Genomic DNA, 14007 nt, shown 5'->3' with positions numbered 1-14007 from the left:
TTTGCACAACAGGTATTTCCCTATGGATGACGCAACGCTAAGATGTGAACAGTCACCCTTAACTTACATTGAAATGTTTTTTGCACGTTTTCACACGATTAGATCCGCCCACAAAAACACTCAGGTGTGAACCTTAGGGTAATGCATTTTTAAGATTTAACTCTGAGTTTAGTGTCACTTTAAGGGTTTTGTAGATTTTATTTTTCAATTGGCGAATATTCAGCATATCCAATTTCGCTCATCACTTCCATGATACCAGTATCTTCCTAAGAACGTCGCTAACTGCAAGCCACGTATTTCCCTCATGCCAGGTCTGTTCTATTCTCCTTCTACACAATACGTTCGCCCATATTCCTCTCGTCCACCATATACAGCGGTCTGACAACTCTCAGCTCCTGAGGTAACTTCCCTTCCTGAAACCATCTTAACCCCTCACACCGTGCCTAAGGTGGGGGCGATACGGAAGACCGTTCAGCCCCCCTCCCAGCCCGCCTCTTGTGCTGTCAGTCACGTGGCTCGGTGGGCGGGGAAAGTAGTCAGCTGAGTGGCAGCCATTTTGTGTGTCCGTGTCCGGTGACAGGCGAGTCCAGCGGGGCCCTACCCGGTTTGCAGCCATGGCGCTCCGTATGGTGAAAGGCAGCATTGATCGCATGTTCGATAAGAATCTGCAAGACCTGGTTAGAGGGATCCGGAACCACAAAGAGGATGAGGTGAGGAACCGGTAAATGAGGGAGGCGGATAAATGCCGGCGCTTGGAAAGTAAAGGGGGGGTCGGATAGAGCAGGTAGATGGGATGGGTCGCCGCAGGGGAAGAGGGTGTCAGATCTCGGTGAGAGGGAGGGGCACGTTATCATTTGCTTATGGAAAATGACAGCAGGTGGCAAAATTGGGGTTCATGTGTCCCCCCTAAATAAACAGGCTGAACTGTTCACCTCCTGCTCGTAGAAATGAAAGTTGTCACAGCTGTGGAGGCTGCCCTGCCTCTTCCCTGTCTAATGAATGGATGATGTGGCATCACCTGTAATTCTATGCAGGGATGGAGACAGTAGCAATCATCCAAGTGGCCTGTTTGCATCCAGGCGGATTGGCTCAGTTACATGGAAGCAAGCACTATATGGAACACTAAAATCAGGCCTGGGGGGAGGATTTGTAATCTGCAGATGTTATTAAGATTTTCTATATGAAGCCATTGTGATTGGTTGATATGTACAAAGCCCTGCTGTAATTTATCTGGAATCCTGCCTTCCTCTACCCTGCAATTCATGTGCACTGTCATTTAGTGTCTCGCTCATGCATGGAACACTACCCATTCAGTCTGTGAAAAGAGCCACACGATCAAAGCTTGCCATACACTCAGCATATTCCCCCATGCATGCTAAACAGTGTAGATAGGGGGAACTCCCCTGCCGGATTCTGACAGCCAGGGCCTGGAGCTGTCAAAATACGCCAACAGTGACAGCAGCTGATTGGCTGCACTCACTGTTCAGCCAGTCATTTTTAACCCTGCTCCTTTGACAAAAGTCCATTCAGAAATTGTTACTTTGTCGAACGCAGTGGTGCCGTCATGCTCAAATATGGGCTGAGTCAGCAGGAATTGCCTCAAACTTCAAGCAGTGTATGGCCAGCTTAAGTCCCCGTTGACACTTGTGTGATATGAAATGCTCTCGGCCATCACGTGACAATGCACAAGATGAAGTACATTATTTTCTATGGGGTCTGTAAACGTCTTTGCAAAATGAATGGCAAACGTACTCATCAACGCATAACCGGCTTTCAAGCAAGGCACATGGAAGGGCTTTATACAGTACAACAGCAAAAAGTTTCCCAGCATACTCACCAGCCAGCATGCAAAAAAACCTGTCTCACACAAAGGTTAAAAACAGAGGTTTTAGATACACGTCTTCTGCAGAATATGTGAAAGCTGCGCCAAGGCTCCTCTGCGTAGTGCTGTGCATAAACACCTATGCAGCGTGACTTGGAAAATGGTGCAAAGTATCAGGAAATAGGTCACCAGCACACCAAAGGTCCAAGTTTATCGTCCCGTCTTTATTCTATTTGACATTAAGATAGACGATATTTCCAGGGATCCCAACCTGAAAGAAGCCATTTCAGGGAGGTGTCCTTCTCATTTCAGGGAGGTGCCCTCTACGCCCCCCCCTGGAGAGTTGGGATGTCTGTATTTCACATATGCAAACACTTGCAGGGTTATTCACAAAAGGGTGAAGAGTTTGGAGAAGGCAGGAGAAGTGAACAATCTAGGACAGGGGTGCCCACAATTTTTTGTGTTAAGATCTACTTTTCAAATGACGAGCTACATGAGGTCTACCAACGAAAAAAAACCTCCCTCGCTCTCTTTTGCTGTCTCTCCTCTCTCTCCTGGCTGTCGCTCCTCTCTCTCCTGGCTGTCGCTCCTCTCTCTCCTGGCTGTCGCTCCTCTCTCTCCTGGCTGTCGCTCCTGGCTGTCTCTCCTCTCTCTCCTGGCTCTCTCTCCTGGCTGTCTCTCCTGGCTCTCTCTCCTGGCTCTCTCTCCTGGCTGTCATTCCTCGTTTTCTCTCCTGGCTGTCTCCGCTCTCCTTGCTCATCCTCCTTGCTCATCCTCCTTGCTGTCTCTCCATGCGCTCTCTCTCCTGGCTCACCTTGCTGTATTTTGCAAACAGTGTAGTGCAACAGGCTGTGTAAACTAATATTCTTTGATGTAATACATAGCACTTCAACCTCCAGAATCCACCAGAAAGGTGTCAGGGAGTTTGGCTCAGCAGAGTCAGGCTAATAGGTAATCATGTGTGCACAGCTAAATAAATATACCAAAATGAAATAAAGGGGCCAACATTCACACCCTTCGTGATCTACCAGCATCAGCTTTGAGAGCTACTGGTAGATCACCATCTACCTAATGGGCACCCCTGCTCTAGGACAACATAACTGATAGTGAAACAATTCAGCTCACTTCCCAGTTCTGCTATGTTGTCCTAGATTGTTCACTTCTCCTGCTTTCTCCAAACTCTTCACCCTTTTGTGAATAACTCTAATAGGCACGGTATCACACATCCAAAATATCTTAACGTCAAATGGAATAAAGACGGGACGATAAACTGGACCTACCTTGTGCTGGTGACTAATTTCCTGATGCTTTGTACACGCAGCACATGCCGCAGGTCATTTCAACACCCATGGTTAGATTGGGATTCCGGTCTGGAGTTCGAGGGGACATATGCTACCTTGAAAAATGGCGTAGGCGCCATGTAGTGTATATTAATCCCAATAGACTTCAAAGGGAGCATGAAAAACACAGGTAATGTGCATTTTTGTGCGTTTTAGCCCCCATCTTCTAGTAACCTAAACTTTGTTTCGCCCTCATTGGCCAAAGGAAAAATGCATAACACATAAAAAACCTGCGATGAAAAAAGCCCTCATTCACCCCCTTGTAATGTGGGAGCATGTGCAATGCCGCACACCATCCGTTAGAATGTATGTTGCGATGTTAGATGTGCTGCACTGCCATTATTTCTTAATGGCATCTCAACACACCTAGCAATGGCATGTGCATTGCATCACACCACATCGCATTGTAACTTATTTCCATGCCTTGTGGTGCAATGTGATTTTAAAATAAATTTGCAAGCACTTCATTGGGATTTGGCTTTCACAACGGACTCTACACCACCCCTGTGATAACACATCGCAGATGTGTGATCAGGGGCTAGAACACATGAAACAGCAGACACAGAAGTGTGAACAGATACTCAAGCTATGTTCACATTATTGCATTGGGTGCATCACATACTACTTGCGATGCAATGCCATTCATTCTGAATGGCACCCCAACACACCTTGCCAACAAAGGTGTGCTGCCCCGCAGTATAACGCGCAGTGCTCTGCCAAAAAGGGGAAGGTCCAATTTCTAAGCTGTTGTGTTGCCAGTCCATTCTTTTTAAATGATCTGCCCAGCTCGCCACACATTAACTAACGCACATGCATTACTGCCATGCAGTTCAGTGGTTAGGTGTAAACCTAGCCTTGGACCCCATTCACACTGAGCGACATGAGAAATCGCGCAATTCCGAGCTGAGCGGCATTGAGCTACATTCAGCCACATTGAGCGACAGTGCACATTTTGTCGCGCTACGTTGCACGACTTTTGGGAGGGACTTCGTGGCTGCTACATTGGGCTGTAACCAATCAAAAGCGGTCTTGATGTTACATCATGCCTTCCTTCGATATTGCTGTGCAAAAGTGACACTTCTGGCAAGGTTGTGCAATATCACCGGTAATGCGCGACATTGAGTGACACTATTGAGTCTATTGGGGCCAAATCGCGCAACATCCGCTGAAAAGTAGGTCATGTTCGAGCTACAAGCTTGAGCGACCAGCTAAAGGCGACATTGAGCTGTGAGATGTGAACAGCTCCATTGAAATGCATTGAACAAGCTACATTGAGCGGAAATATGCTCGATTTTGGGGCTGAAATTGCGTGACAAAGCGCTCAGTGTGAATGGGGTCTTAGTGTTTGAGGATGATTTTGGCTAGCAAAGTAAAAAGCCTTCACTCCGTGCCTCTCTGCAGCATTGCTGGAACTTGCATTTCTGGTTGGTTATATGTGAAATGTATGAATGCTTCCATGTTATAACCCTCCCAGCATATATCTCTGCCCATCTGACAAGTCATGTTTTTCACTTCCTCATTTCCTAATGCCTAAGATGTCACCAAACAATGAGATCCTTCAGTAATCTAATTCAGATCATTGGCTGTACATGCTGTGTTATAATCTGTGAGTCAGAAGCACATTATAGGTTATTTTAATCTGATGGTTTTTTTTTTAGAGACTTATGTGGACTGGTCAAAGGCCTTAAAAAATGGGCACTACGAGGAATACAGAACCTTCATGTTTATGCAGAGTTTTTGTGCAGGTTAATGTGTAATGTAACCATTTTTACCTAGCACTTAGACACATCGAGCTGAGCATAGGAACAGCCAAACAAAGGTTACTTACCCATACTTTAGATTTTCACACCGACACTATTCCGCTGATTTTGACAGCTGTCAGTGTTGGTGTTCAGACCACTGCTCGTCTCTGTGATGAATGGATGTTACTGCAGCGTGTACTGCATGTTAGCGGAAGGTCCGCACTTCACCACAGCAAAAGCACATACAACTAGTTTTGCTCTGTTAATATGCAAACCTTTGCTGACATCCGCCGTGCCCTGAAGAAACCTTTTACAGACTAATGCAGATGGCTGTCAAACTGGTTAAAGATTGTGGTGCCTGGTGGGGTTCTAGAGAAAATCTCTTTAAAGTGACACTGAACTCAGGAAATAAATCTTAAAAATCCATTCAAGTACCTTTTTTAATTATTAACAAAAATGTATCTTATTTGTGTATCACTCAGCTGTAGATCCTCAAATCATCTCCTAATTGGTGCTGACACTGTCCATCCTTCTGGACGGTGGCTAATTTTGGTCCCTGTGCATGTTAAGTAGTCACTGCTGCTAGCTCGTTCCCATGATGGAGTACAATCTCAGGTTTAGTTTACTAACTTGTATTGGGATTGTAATTCATCTCAGGAGCCAGCTTGGAGCTGTGGTTACTTTACAGCACACACAGGGACCATGGGGGAACAAAAGTAGCCACCCTCCAGAAGGAAGGACAGTGTCAGCATGAATTTAGGCCCCCAAGCGCGGTTTTGATTGCGTTTCAGAGCTGAAAACAATTAACGCCCAAAAACGCACTGATCAGCGTGTTTCCATTGAAATCGATATGGAATCAATGCTTATCAGCATGAAAAAAATACCTCAGTGTGGATTTCGGGCGGCAGGCGGTTCGAATCGCATGAACGGTCCCTATAGGGATGTATGGGATCGTTCATGTTGGCGGTTCAGCACGGACAAATCCGCCATGGTGTGAACCTAACAGATGATTTGAGGATCTACAGCTGAATGAAACACAAATAAAATACATTTTTGTTACTAGTTAGTCCCTGTTCAAACCTAGGCGGTTTGACGCTCAAAGCTAAGCACAACAAAACTCTCAATACAAGACATCCTATTCATTTTTATGGCCCCTGTTCACACCTGAGCTCACACGCAAAATGCTGAATGCTGGAAAAGGTACATGAGCTTTTGGGGGGCCGATTACTGCGCTTTTGGCTGTAAAAACTTCAATGGAAGTGCATGAAAATGCGTGACACAAGCATTTTGCACATCCCTGTGCACGTGTTTGCACATTTGCTCATTCACCACAATACATTTCAATCTGCTCAAACATGCCGCAGCTTTGTATTTGCCTGTCAAACGTGCATAAAAACGCTAGATGGTACACTTAAATAAAACGTGCACTATATGCACAAAAACACTGCTGCCTAGGTGTGAACAGGGATGTAAGGTACTTAAATGCATTTTTAAGATTTAACTCATGCGTTTATTGACACTTTAATGTGTTACCCAGATGAGGGTCCTTGGTAATGCAGTACAAACGTTAATTGTCAACAATTGAATTGTTTTTAACAGTATCTAATAAACATGATGTTTTAACAATGAAATGTATTGTGGTACTGTAAAGCTTTTTGATTAGCCAGATAATGCTATGGTGGGAGCAGGTACAGAGGCAGCACAGATCACATGCAGACAACAAATCCTGGCTGTCTAATTAGGGGGGCGGGTGAGCTGATTTCCATATTGGCATCCACCTAGCTTCAGAACTTTAAGGCTCCATTCACACACTGTAACATACGCGCCGATTCCTTACGCTTGTACTATTTTGCGGGACGTGTGGATTTGTACCACGCGGCGTCCGCAAAAGTCACTCTAAACAATGCACATTAAAGTGCTTTGTTTTTTTTAATGTTTAGAGCGGTTCCACGCGTATTCGTACAGCACAATACGCGCGGACATCCGCTCCTGTGTGAATGGAGCCTAACAGCACTGCCCTTAGCTAGTGAAGTTGTGCCTGACGAGGGTTTTTTCATGTTTTAGTACAATCGAATTGCTTACTAGTGTTCAAGAAACACTTACGATGCTCCATGTTATTAGAAGTGTGTTTATGAAAAAAAGAAAACTTTTCAAGGTGGTATTGCACGGAAGAATCTTCATTCATTCTTTCGGAAAGGACATATATTATGTGTCCCAATGGTGCACACCTGTCCATAGAAATCAATACAGGGATTTTTAGCTAACCTTTTGAAATCCTTGGTCATGTTTATCTAAGTTCACACCTAGGCGATAAACATTTGAATCATTCAAACTGATGCTGCCACCTAATCTAAGCATGGCTAAGCTGCAATATATTTGATTTCAGTTATACTTGACCTATGGGGCTTTATTTGCCCATCAATGTCTGGTCCTGGGAGGCTTTTGATTTGTAGAAAGAAACTATTGGACTTCAGGTGATATTTTACACTAAGGATGGCCTCAAACTTGTACGTTGAGGAAACGTTTTTGTGCACAGTTTTTGCACAAAGAGACTTTGTCACCAACTTAAAACAGAATTGCAGGTAAAAGCAAAAAAAAAAACCATGTTTTGTAAAAGCCTACTTAGCATTTTTCTCTTTTCATTCACTGTTTTGTATACGCTTGCAGTGTGCCTTTGAACTAGATGGGGAATTTGATCACCCCAGGAAGAGTCAATTAACTAGCCCAGTTAATTTTCCATCCTGCCATGTCAAAACTCTCTCCTCTTCTGTGAGTGTCTAATTACTGTCTGGGCTGGCCCAGCTCACCACCTTTCTATATAACCTCAGCAGCAGTGTCTGCATGTAAACAGCAGAGAATAAAGAGAGCCTGTCCCCTGCACTTGCTATTTCGTAGCTGGGTTATCGCTCCCCTTCTGATCGCAATAAAATGCAATTGAAGTAAAACATTTTTTATTTTTTTAGTTTTGCATGCTGTGGAAAGAGATAAGATCCCCTGTCAGATTTTGTTTTTTTGGGGCCTGTGTTTGCATTGGGGAGATTAACTATCACTGTTTGTCCTTAGGAACATTATCACTGAAAGTAAAAGAAAATCCTAAATGTTGGGTTGTCATCAGAACAGGACTAGATGAGAATCTTCTAATGGGGTCACTAGTTCTGGTGACCCTGCTGACCACCAGGGATGTCCACTCACTTCTTTTTGTAGCTTCAGACAGGAAGATAAATCTCCTGAATAGGAGTTTTGCTTAACAAAAAGAACAAATGTTAAAACTAATTATAAAGTAATACATTAACACTCAAAGATTTTTAAAAGCCTCCCAGCCACATGTGCATGTACAGACACATAGCTATGTATCGGGTGAGCACACATACAGTCAGGCCCGGATTCCCCACAAGGCCACGGGGTGGCAGGGTGCCGAGGAGTCACCCGATAAGTTGCCTTCTACATTTAGTCCTGCTTTGGGAAGGCAGGACTAAATGTAGTGTGGGGAATCCGCTCGCTCGTTAACAAGTGATTGCGGCGATGTCGCTGCAATCACTTGTAAAATGTGTGCTGCCGTCCGGCCTCCACCGCCCCCCCCCCACACATACCTCTCTCTGCTGGTTCTGTTTTCGGGACTCAGTCCTCCCCCCAGCCGCCGAGTCTGTCTACTGTCCCTGCCGCCGATGTACACAGTGAGAGCTGTGCTCTTCCCATCTCAGCTGTGACAGGAGTTCTAGCACAGTGCTGTGCTAGAACTCCTGTATTGGAGGTGACAGGGTCAATAAAGAGAACCTGTCACCTCCAATTGCTATCACACAGGGGATTGTTTTCTCTTGTGTGATAACAATAAAGTTAAGTGAAAAAAATAGATTAGAAAAATAAGAAGAAATAATAATTAAATTAAAAAAATTAAAAAAAGTCATTAAAAAGTAAAACATAAGAAAAATAATATTCAAAAATAATTATAAAAAATAAACAATAATAAGATAGAAAATTAAAAAAAATCTAAAATACACAATCAAAATGTAAAAAAGTGATAAAGTAAGAAAAAATAAAGAAACAAAAAAAATTAGAACTAATCCTGCCGCCCCTGCCATTCTCCGTTGATTTGAGGGGGGGGGGGGTTCGGTTGGCGGGGAGGGGGTGCATTGCGGAACCTGGCCTTGGGGGGGCAGGGAGAGCAAATCCGGCCCTGCATACAGCATAAAAACAAGGATTGTGCCACACATATTCGGCATTGCTGTGCATGCCAGAGAGTGCGTAATATTTCTAGCACTGTTCTCTCTAAATTGCTGAGCTGTAAAGGCTTGTAAAAGGTTTTGTTTTTCACTGTTTCACACTGTTTTCGATTTGAATAAACACTTCTGCATTTATCAACTGACATAAAAAATTGCAACTGCCACCATTTTTTTTCTACAGGGTCTTTTTGTAGTGGTTTGGTGGTTTAAAGTACTCTCCAGGCCTAAAAAGTCAATTTTACTGTGTGTAAGAAAATGAATGAATGGTTTTGGCAGTGACGAGTCAAATAAAAGCTGAAGATTTCGATAGGGAAAACCTTATATAAGATTTTGGTGACTGGCTTATATCAAGAGTGGGCAAGTTAAAGTGACATTAAAGTTTTTTTTTTTTCTTCTATTGTTTCCACCTAGGAGGCCCACCTTTGACTAAATGTACTTTTTCTTCTTCCTTAAAAATGTTTAATTTCTAGTGGGTCCCCGCAGAGCTCATTTCCCCCCTGAAGGTGCCACCATCAGCTAAGCAGCTGCTGTGGAGGCACCTGTGCGTGCTCATGCCCGCAGTAGCAGTGTGCGTCCATGGACACATAGCCCTGCGGCAGGCCACACTCCTCCTCTCCGCCCAACTGTTTGATGGTCGAAGGAGCCTATGGCTCCTCTACCATCAGTACTCTCCCCCCGCAGCCAGGAAGAACAGGAACGGAGGAACGCTTCGGGATCGGCGGCAGTGAAAAGGAGCTGCCGGCTAAGTGTGGGGGGGACGGGGGAGAGAAAAAGGTACTGGGCGGTGTTTACCTTAATGCAGAGAATGTATTAAGGTAAAAAAAACAAAAAACGCCCAGACCTTATTATTATTTTAATGAGAAATTTAAGAGCCAGTCTGTCCAATCCAGGAGCCAGCAGATTTTTTTTTTTTTAGTAGTCGGCTCGGAGAGCCGCCGCACCGCTGGAGGGACAGATGAAAACATCAGGAAAGAAGAGGAAGATTGGATTAAGATACATCATTTAAGGTAAGTACTGACTAACATTGGGGGAGGGAATTTTTTTTTTAACTTTAATGTCACTTTAACCATCAACTGTTTTATTGCCTTATTACTGAATAACTGAGGGGCTTAGCCAAATGTAGGGGCAAAATTGAACCCCTATGGTTAAATGACTTGTTATACCTTAAAGTAGTAATAAACTCCCAAACATTTTTCAATAATGAATCCAGATCAACCAAATATACATTGCCCAGCAAAGTATTTTTTTTGTTTCTTGCCAAGTACTTACAATCATCATGTTTCCAAACAGCTAGCTCCAGCAACTGTCCATTCAGTACCTTGGAGCAGGGCAGTGAATTGCCTTGCTGTTTTTGTGCTTACAGCTCACACAAAAGGGGCCCCATATGACTCTGCAAGGGAAAGGAGCAACCCTAAAACAGGATATCAGGGCCAATGCTTCGCGGGACCAGCTGATTCTGCAGGAAACTTAAAACTTCCATTGGAAGTGATTTAATCAGCATTTAAAATAGCCTAAAAGCATTTGACTTGAATATTACTTTAAGGCTGGTTTCACACCATTTTCCAGACCAGATCTGGAACATTGTACATTGAGTTTTATACGCTATTGGAATTTATTTTTTTTAGCTTAAAATGGTCTTACAGGTGTGTTCCATGCTTTTTTGATGCGTTCCTGTGCATTCCAGACCAGACAAAATAGGACAAGCAGTATTTTTATTGTCTGGTCTGGAACGGACTGCGCTGATGAGAACAGAGGCCAGAAATAGCATTGGGATGCTTTTTGGGTACGGAAACAATCTGGTCTGGTCTGGAGGTAATCTGAATCTGGTGTGAATGGGCCCTGAGGGCCTGTTCACATGAGATCAGGTCCTGATCAGGTGCGGATCTGCAGACTGATGCAGTGCGTTTTGGTTGCGTTTTTGATGCGTTCCAGTTAAAAAAAAAATAAAAAATTTTTGTTGCTGGAGTGGGGCTGTTAGTATGTTAGCTGCAGTGCGTTTTTGATGCGTTTTGGACACGTTTGCCTTTCCTGACCGTACAAAATGTGACATGCAGTATTTTTCTGTCGTAACCTGAACGGACTGCGCACGTGAGAACTGTAGCCCATAAAACACATAGGGATACATTGGGGTGCATCTTGAGGGCAGCACCGTACAGATCCGGTCAGCAAGCAAAACGGACGTCGTGTGAACAGGCCCTTAAGAGGAATTTCTCATGGGCAGGTTAAGCTTGGACTCCTACTGTCTGAAAGAAAGTCTTTCATCATTTCTATGGAGAAAGTCCTATAACTGATTCTATTCAAGCTGCATTTATCCATCAGCAGAATCAGGAAACATCACTGGAAGAATTAGCAATAGGGGAGTTGTTTGAGGTAGTCTGTGGTGAGTACCTCTCTATTAATAAAGGTGGTTATTGTTTTCTTTTTGCAATTTACATTTTGCCTTTTTTCATGTTTAATTGTTTGTTTCTAAAATGGAAAACAAAAGGGGGGTTGGGGGGGCGCAGCAGATGTTTATCTTTCCAAAGACACTGCCCTACACAAAGTAAGGGTAAGTTTTACTTTTCTGTATAGGGAAAATGTTTCTAAATAAAGGTGTGACTGATAAGTCAGTAGTGGAATGTTTCTTACACTGTTATGCTGCTTTCTTTGTAATAAAGGAATAATACAAATACATGGATTGCGTCATATAAATCATCGAGCATAAGGCTTTCCTAATATTAGCATATTTTTTAATAGGCTACCTTTCCATTTTAACTGCATTGCTGTTAAAAATAAAACTTTTTCCTTTTTTATTTTAGAACAAATAATTGTATACAAAGTTTAGAATGCCATATTTGTATTATAATTATCCCATAGTTATAATGGAGCTTAACTCCAGCTTTGCTTTCAGTCGTGCCCAATTGCAAAGTCTCCTTTTACAGTGTGCATTAGAAGTTGTAGCAAGTCCGAGCCCACCTCCTATCCTGGTTGGAGGACAACCAGCATCATCTAGGCCCTATTTAAAGTGACCCTAAACTCAGAGGTTAAATCTTAAAAATGCTTTCAAGTACCTTAACTTAACCCCTTCGTGACTGACGACGTACAGTGTACGTCACCAGCATTCAGATGTAGATTCTCAAATCATCTGAATTCATACTGACATTGTCCTTCCTTCTGGAGGGTGGCTACTTTTGTTCCCCATGGTGTGTGTTGTAAAGCAGCCATCATTCCGAGCTAGCTTTGACATCCGTGTCCATCCAGTTTTCTTCCTTCATCTTGAGACGGAGGAAAAAACTGAAATGACCGAACCCTATGTCGGTCTATGGGCAATCAGATGTGTCAGTTTACATCAGATTATCCCCAATTCGCCCAAACAATCCGTTTTTCCAGACCTGGACTGCAGTCTGAGGTATCCAGGTGTAAACGCATGCCTGTCCATTTACACACAACTGCCCATAGTCTAGCATTGGGCATCCCATCAGGCCCACCTAAAAAATTGACAGGCGGACCCTATCAGACCACCTGTGTGAAAGGGGCCTAAGGCACATTACAGGTGTCGTGTTGTGCTGCATCAGGTAAAATGTTGTATGTCTTGTTTTGCTCATTTGTTTGGGCTGCTGTAACACAAGGCATGTAAGTTAATGCACCGCAATGCAAATTAAAAAATATGAACGCCCACAGGCATCCACCTATGCAGCCTTGCGCTAGTGCCGTCCCTGTCCATTGGCACCCCATGCAGCGCTTGCCCATGTGCCATTGTCTGCTCTATGGCTATCCCATAAAAAGTCTCATGAATGAGGCATGGTGCCATGAGGATCCCCCCATTCTCATACACCCTGTTATTTCCTATGCTCAGCTCACCGTGCCATTTATCTTTGCAGAGTGAAAGTAGTTCCTAGCGAACCTGTGCCAGTCACATGTCTGCATTGAATGATACCCCGAGTGGTGCATGTGATCCCCAATAAAGAGACTAACCATAGCCCCTCCAGCCCCCCGTAGCCACAGTCAACTGCACATTGAAGTCCGGGTAGATTCTGGGTGTCTAAAGCCGGGAGATCTCTTACCCTGCCCAGGGAACCCCACACACCATCTGGCACTGAGACCTGGGGGGAAAGAGGTGCATTTTAAACCCCCACCCCGGTAATGTAGTCAGGTGATAGGAATTGTGCATCCCTGAGGATCTAAAGCTCGCCATACACCTATAGATTATCTGCAGATTTTCTGTGGTCAGATGGAAAAGGTGCAACAGATTCCTCCATCTACACTTAACTGTGTGGATGGAGTAATCTCCACCTGGGCCAATCTGTTGCACTTTTTCCATCTGACCACAGAAATCTGCAGATAATTGTAAGGTGTATGGGCACCTTAAGAGTAGAGGCAAAGAGGGACTTCAACCAATCATTACAAACTTTAAAAAAAGCTGCTTCATCTTGGTTACAAACATTCACATTTAGTCAACTGCTTCAACTCTTAGAAAACCACCTGAAAACTGTGTTTTAAAGCATTTAATTATTGCAATAGTAGTCAGGATTAATGATCACTTGAATATGTTTATCATCTGATATACAAGTCAAGTCAAGCGTTTTACTGGTTAGCCACTGACTGAGCTTCTGCTGTGCCTCTCTGTTTGCGACAGTTAAAAGGACAAGAATTTTCTTTGAATATTTTATGACTACTTACCATTGTCTAGAGAACAAATGTTACCCAATCGCATCTACTGCAGATCCTGTTGCTTGCTCTTTCATTGCACGCAAGTTGTGCTGTGTTTCTGTGCTGGTTGTCCTACTGCTAAAAAATTTATTAGTGAAATGGTGTTTGTTGCAATAGGGGTTTTTTGCTATAGCCCTGCATTCGTGGAACTGAAAAAGTAAACATTTTGACCATTACACCCCCCCCTCCCCCGC

General features: G+C 43.7%; 1 protein-coding gene across 3 annotated transcripts in view; it reads left to right on the top strand.

The window, feature by feature from the left end:
* The first annotated feature begins 493 nt into the window (after positions 1-493).
* The window catches only part of AP3D1 (adaptor related protein complex 3 delta 1 subunit), a 74166-nt gene continuing 60652 nt past the window's right edge, over positions 494-14007 (top strand). For 2 of the 3 annotated variants that reach the window (XM_018563172.1, XM_018563171.1), the window contains exon 1: positions 494-710. In XM_018563172.1, coding sequence (XP_018418674.1) covers positions 615-710 — 96 coding nt within the window. In that variant the 5' untranslated portion in view covers positions 494-614. The remainder of the gene's footprint in view (positions 711-14007) is intronic. The other variant, XM_018563173.1, reaches the window with a different exon arrangement.

Source organism: Nanorana parkeri, unplaced genomic scaffold (assembly GCF_000935625.1).
Source record: "Nanorana parkeri isolate BGI_ZX_2015 unplaced genomic scaffold, ASM93562v1 scaffold637, whole genome shotgun sequence".
NCBI classification, from domain to species: domain Eukaryota; kingdom Metazoa; phylum Chordata; class Amphibia; order Anura; family Dicroglossidae; genus Nanorana; species Nanorana parkeri.
Note: the sequence above shows the minus strand (reverse complement) of the source record. Positions and strands in the feature narration are given on the sequence as shown.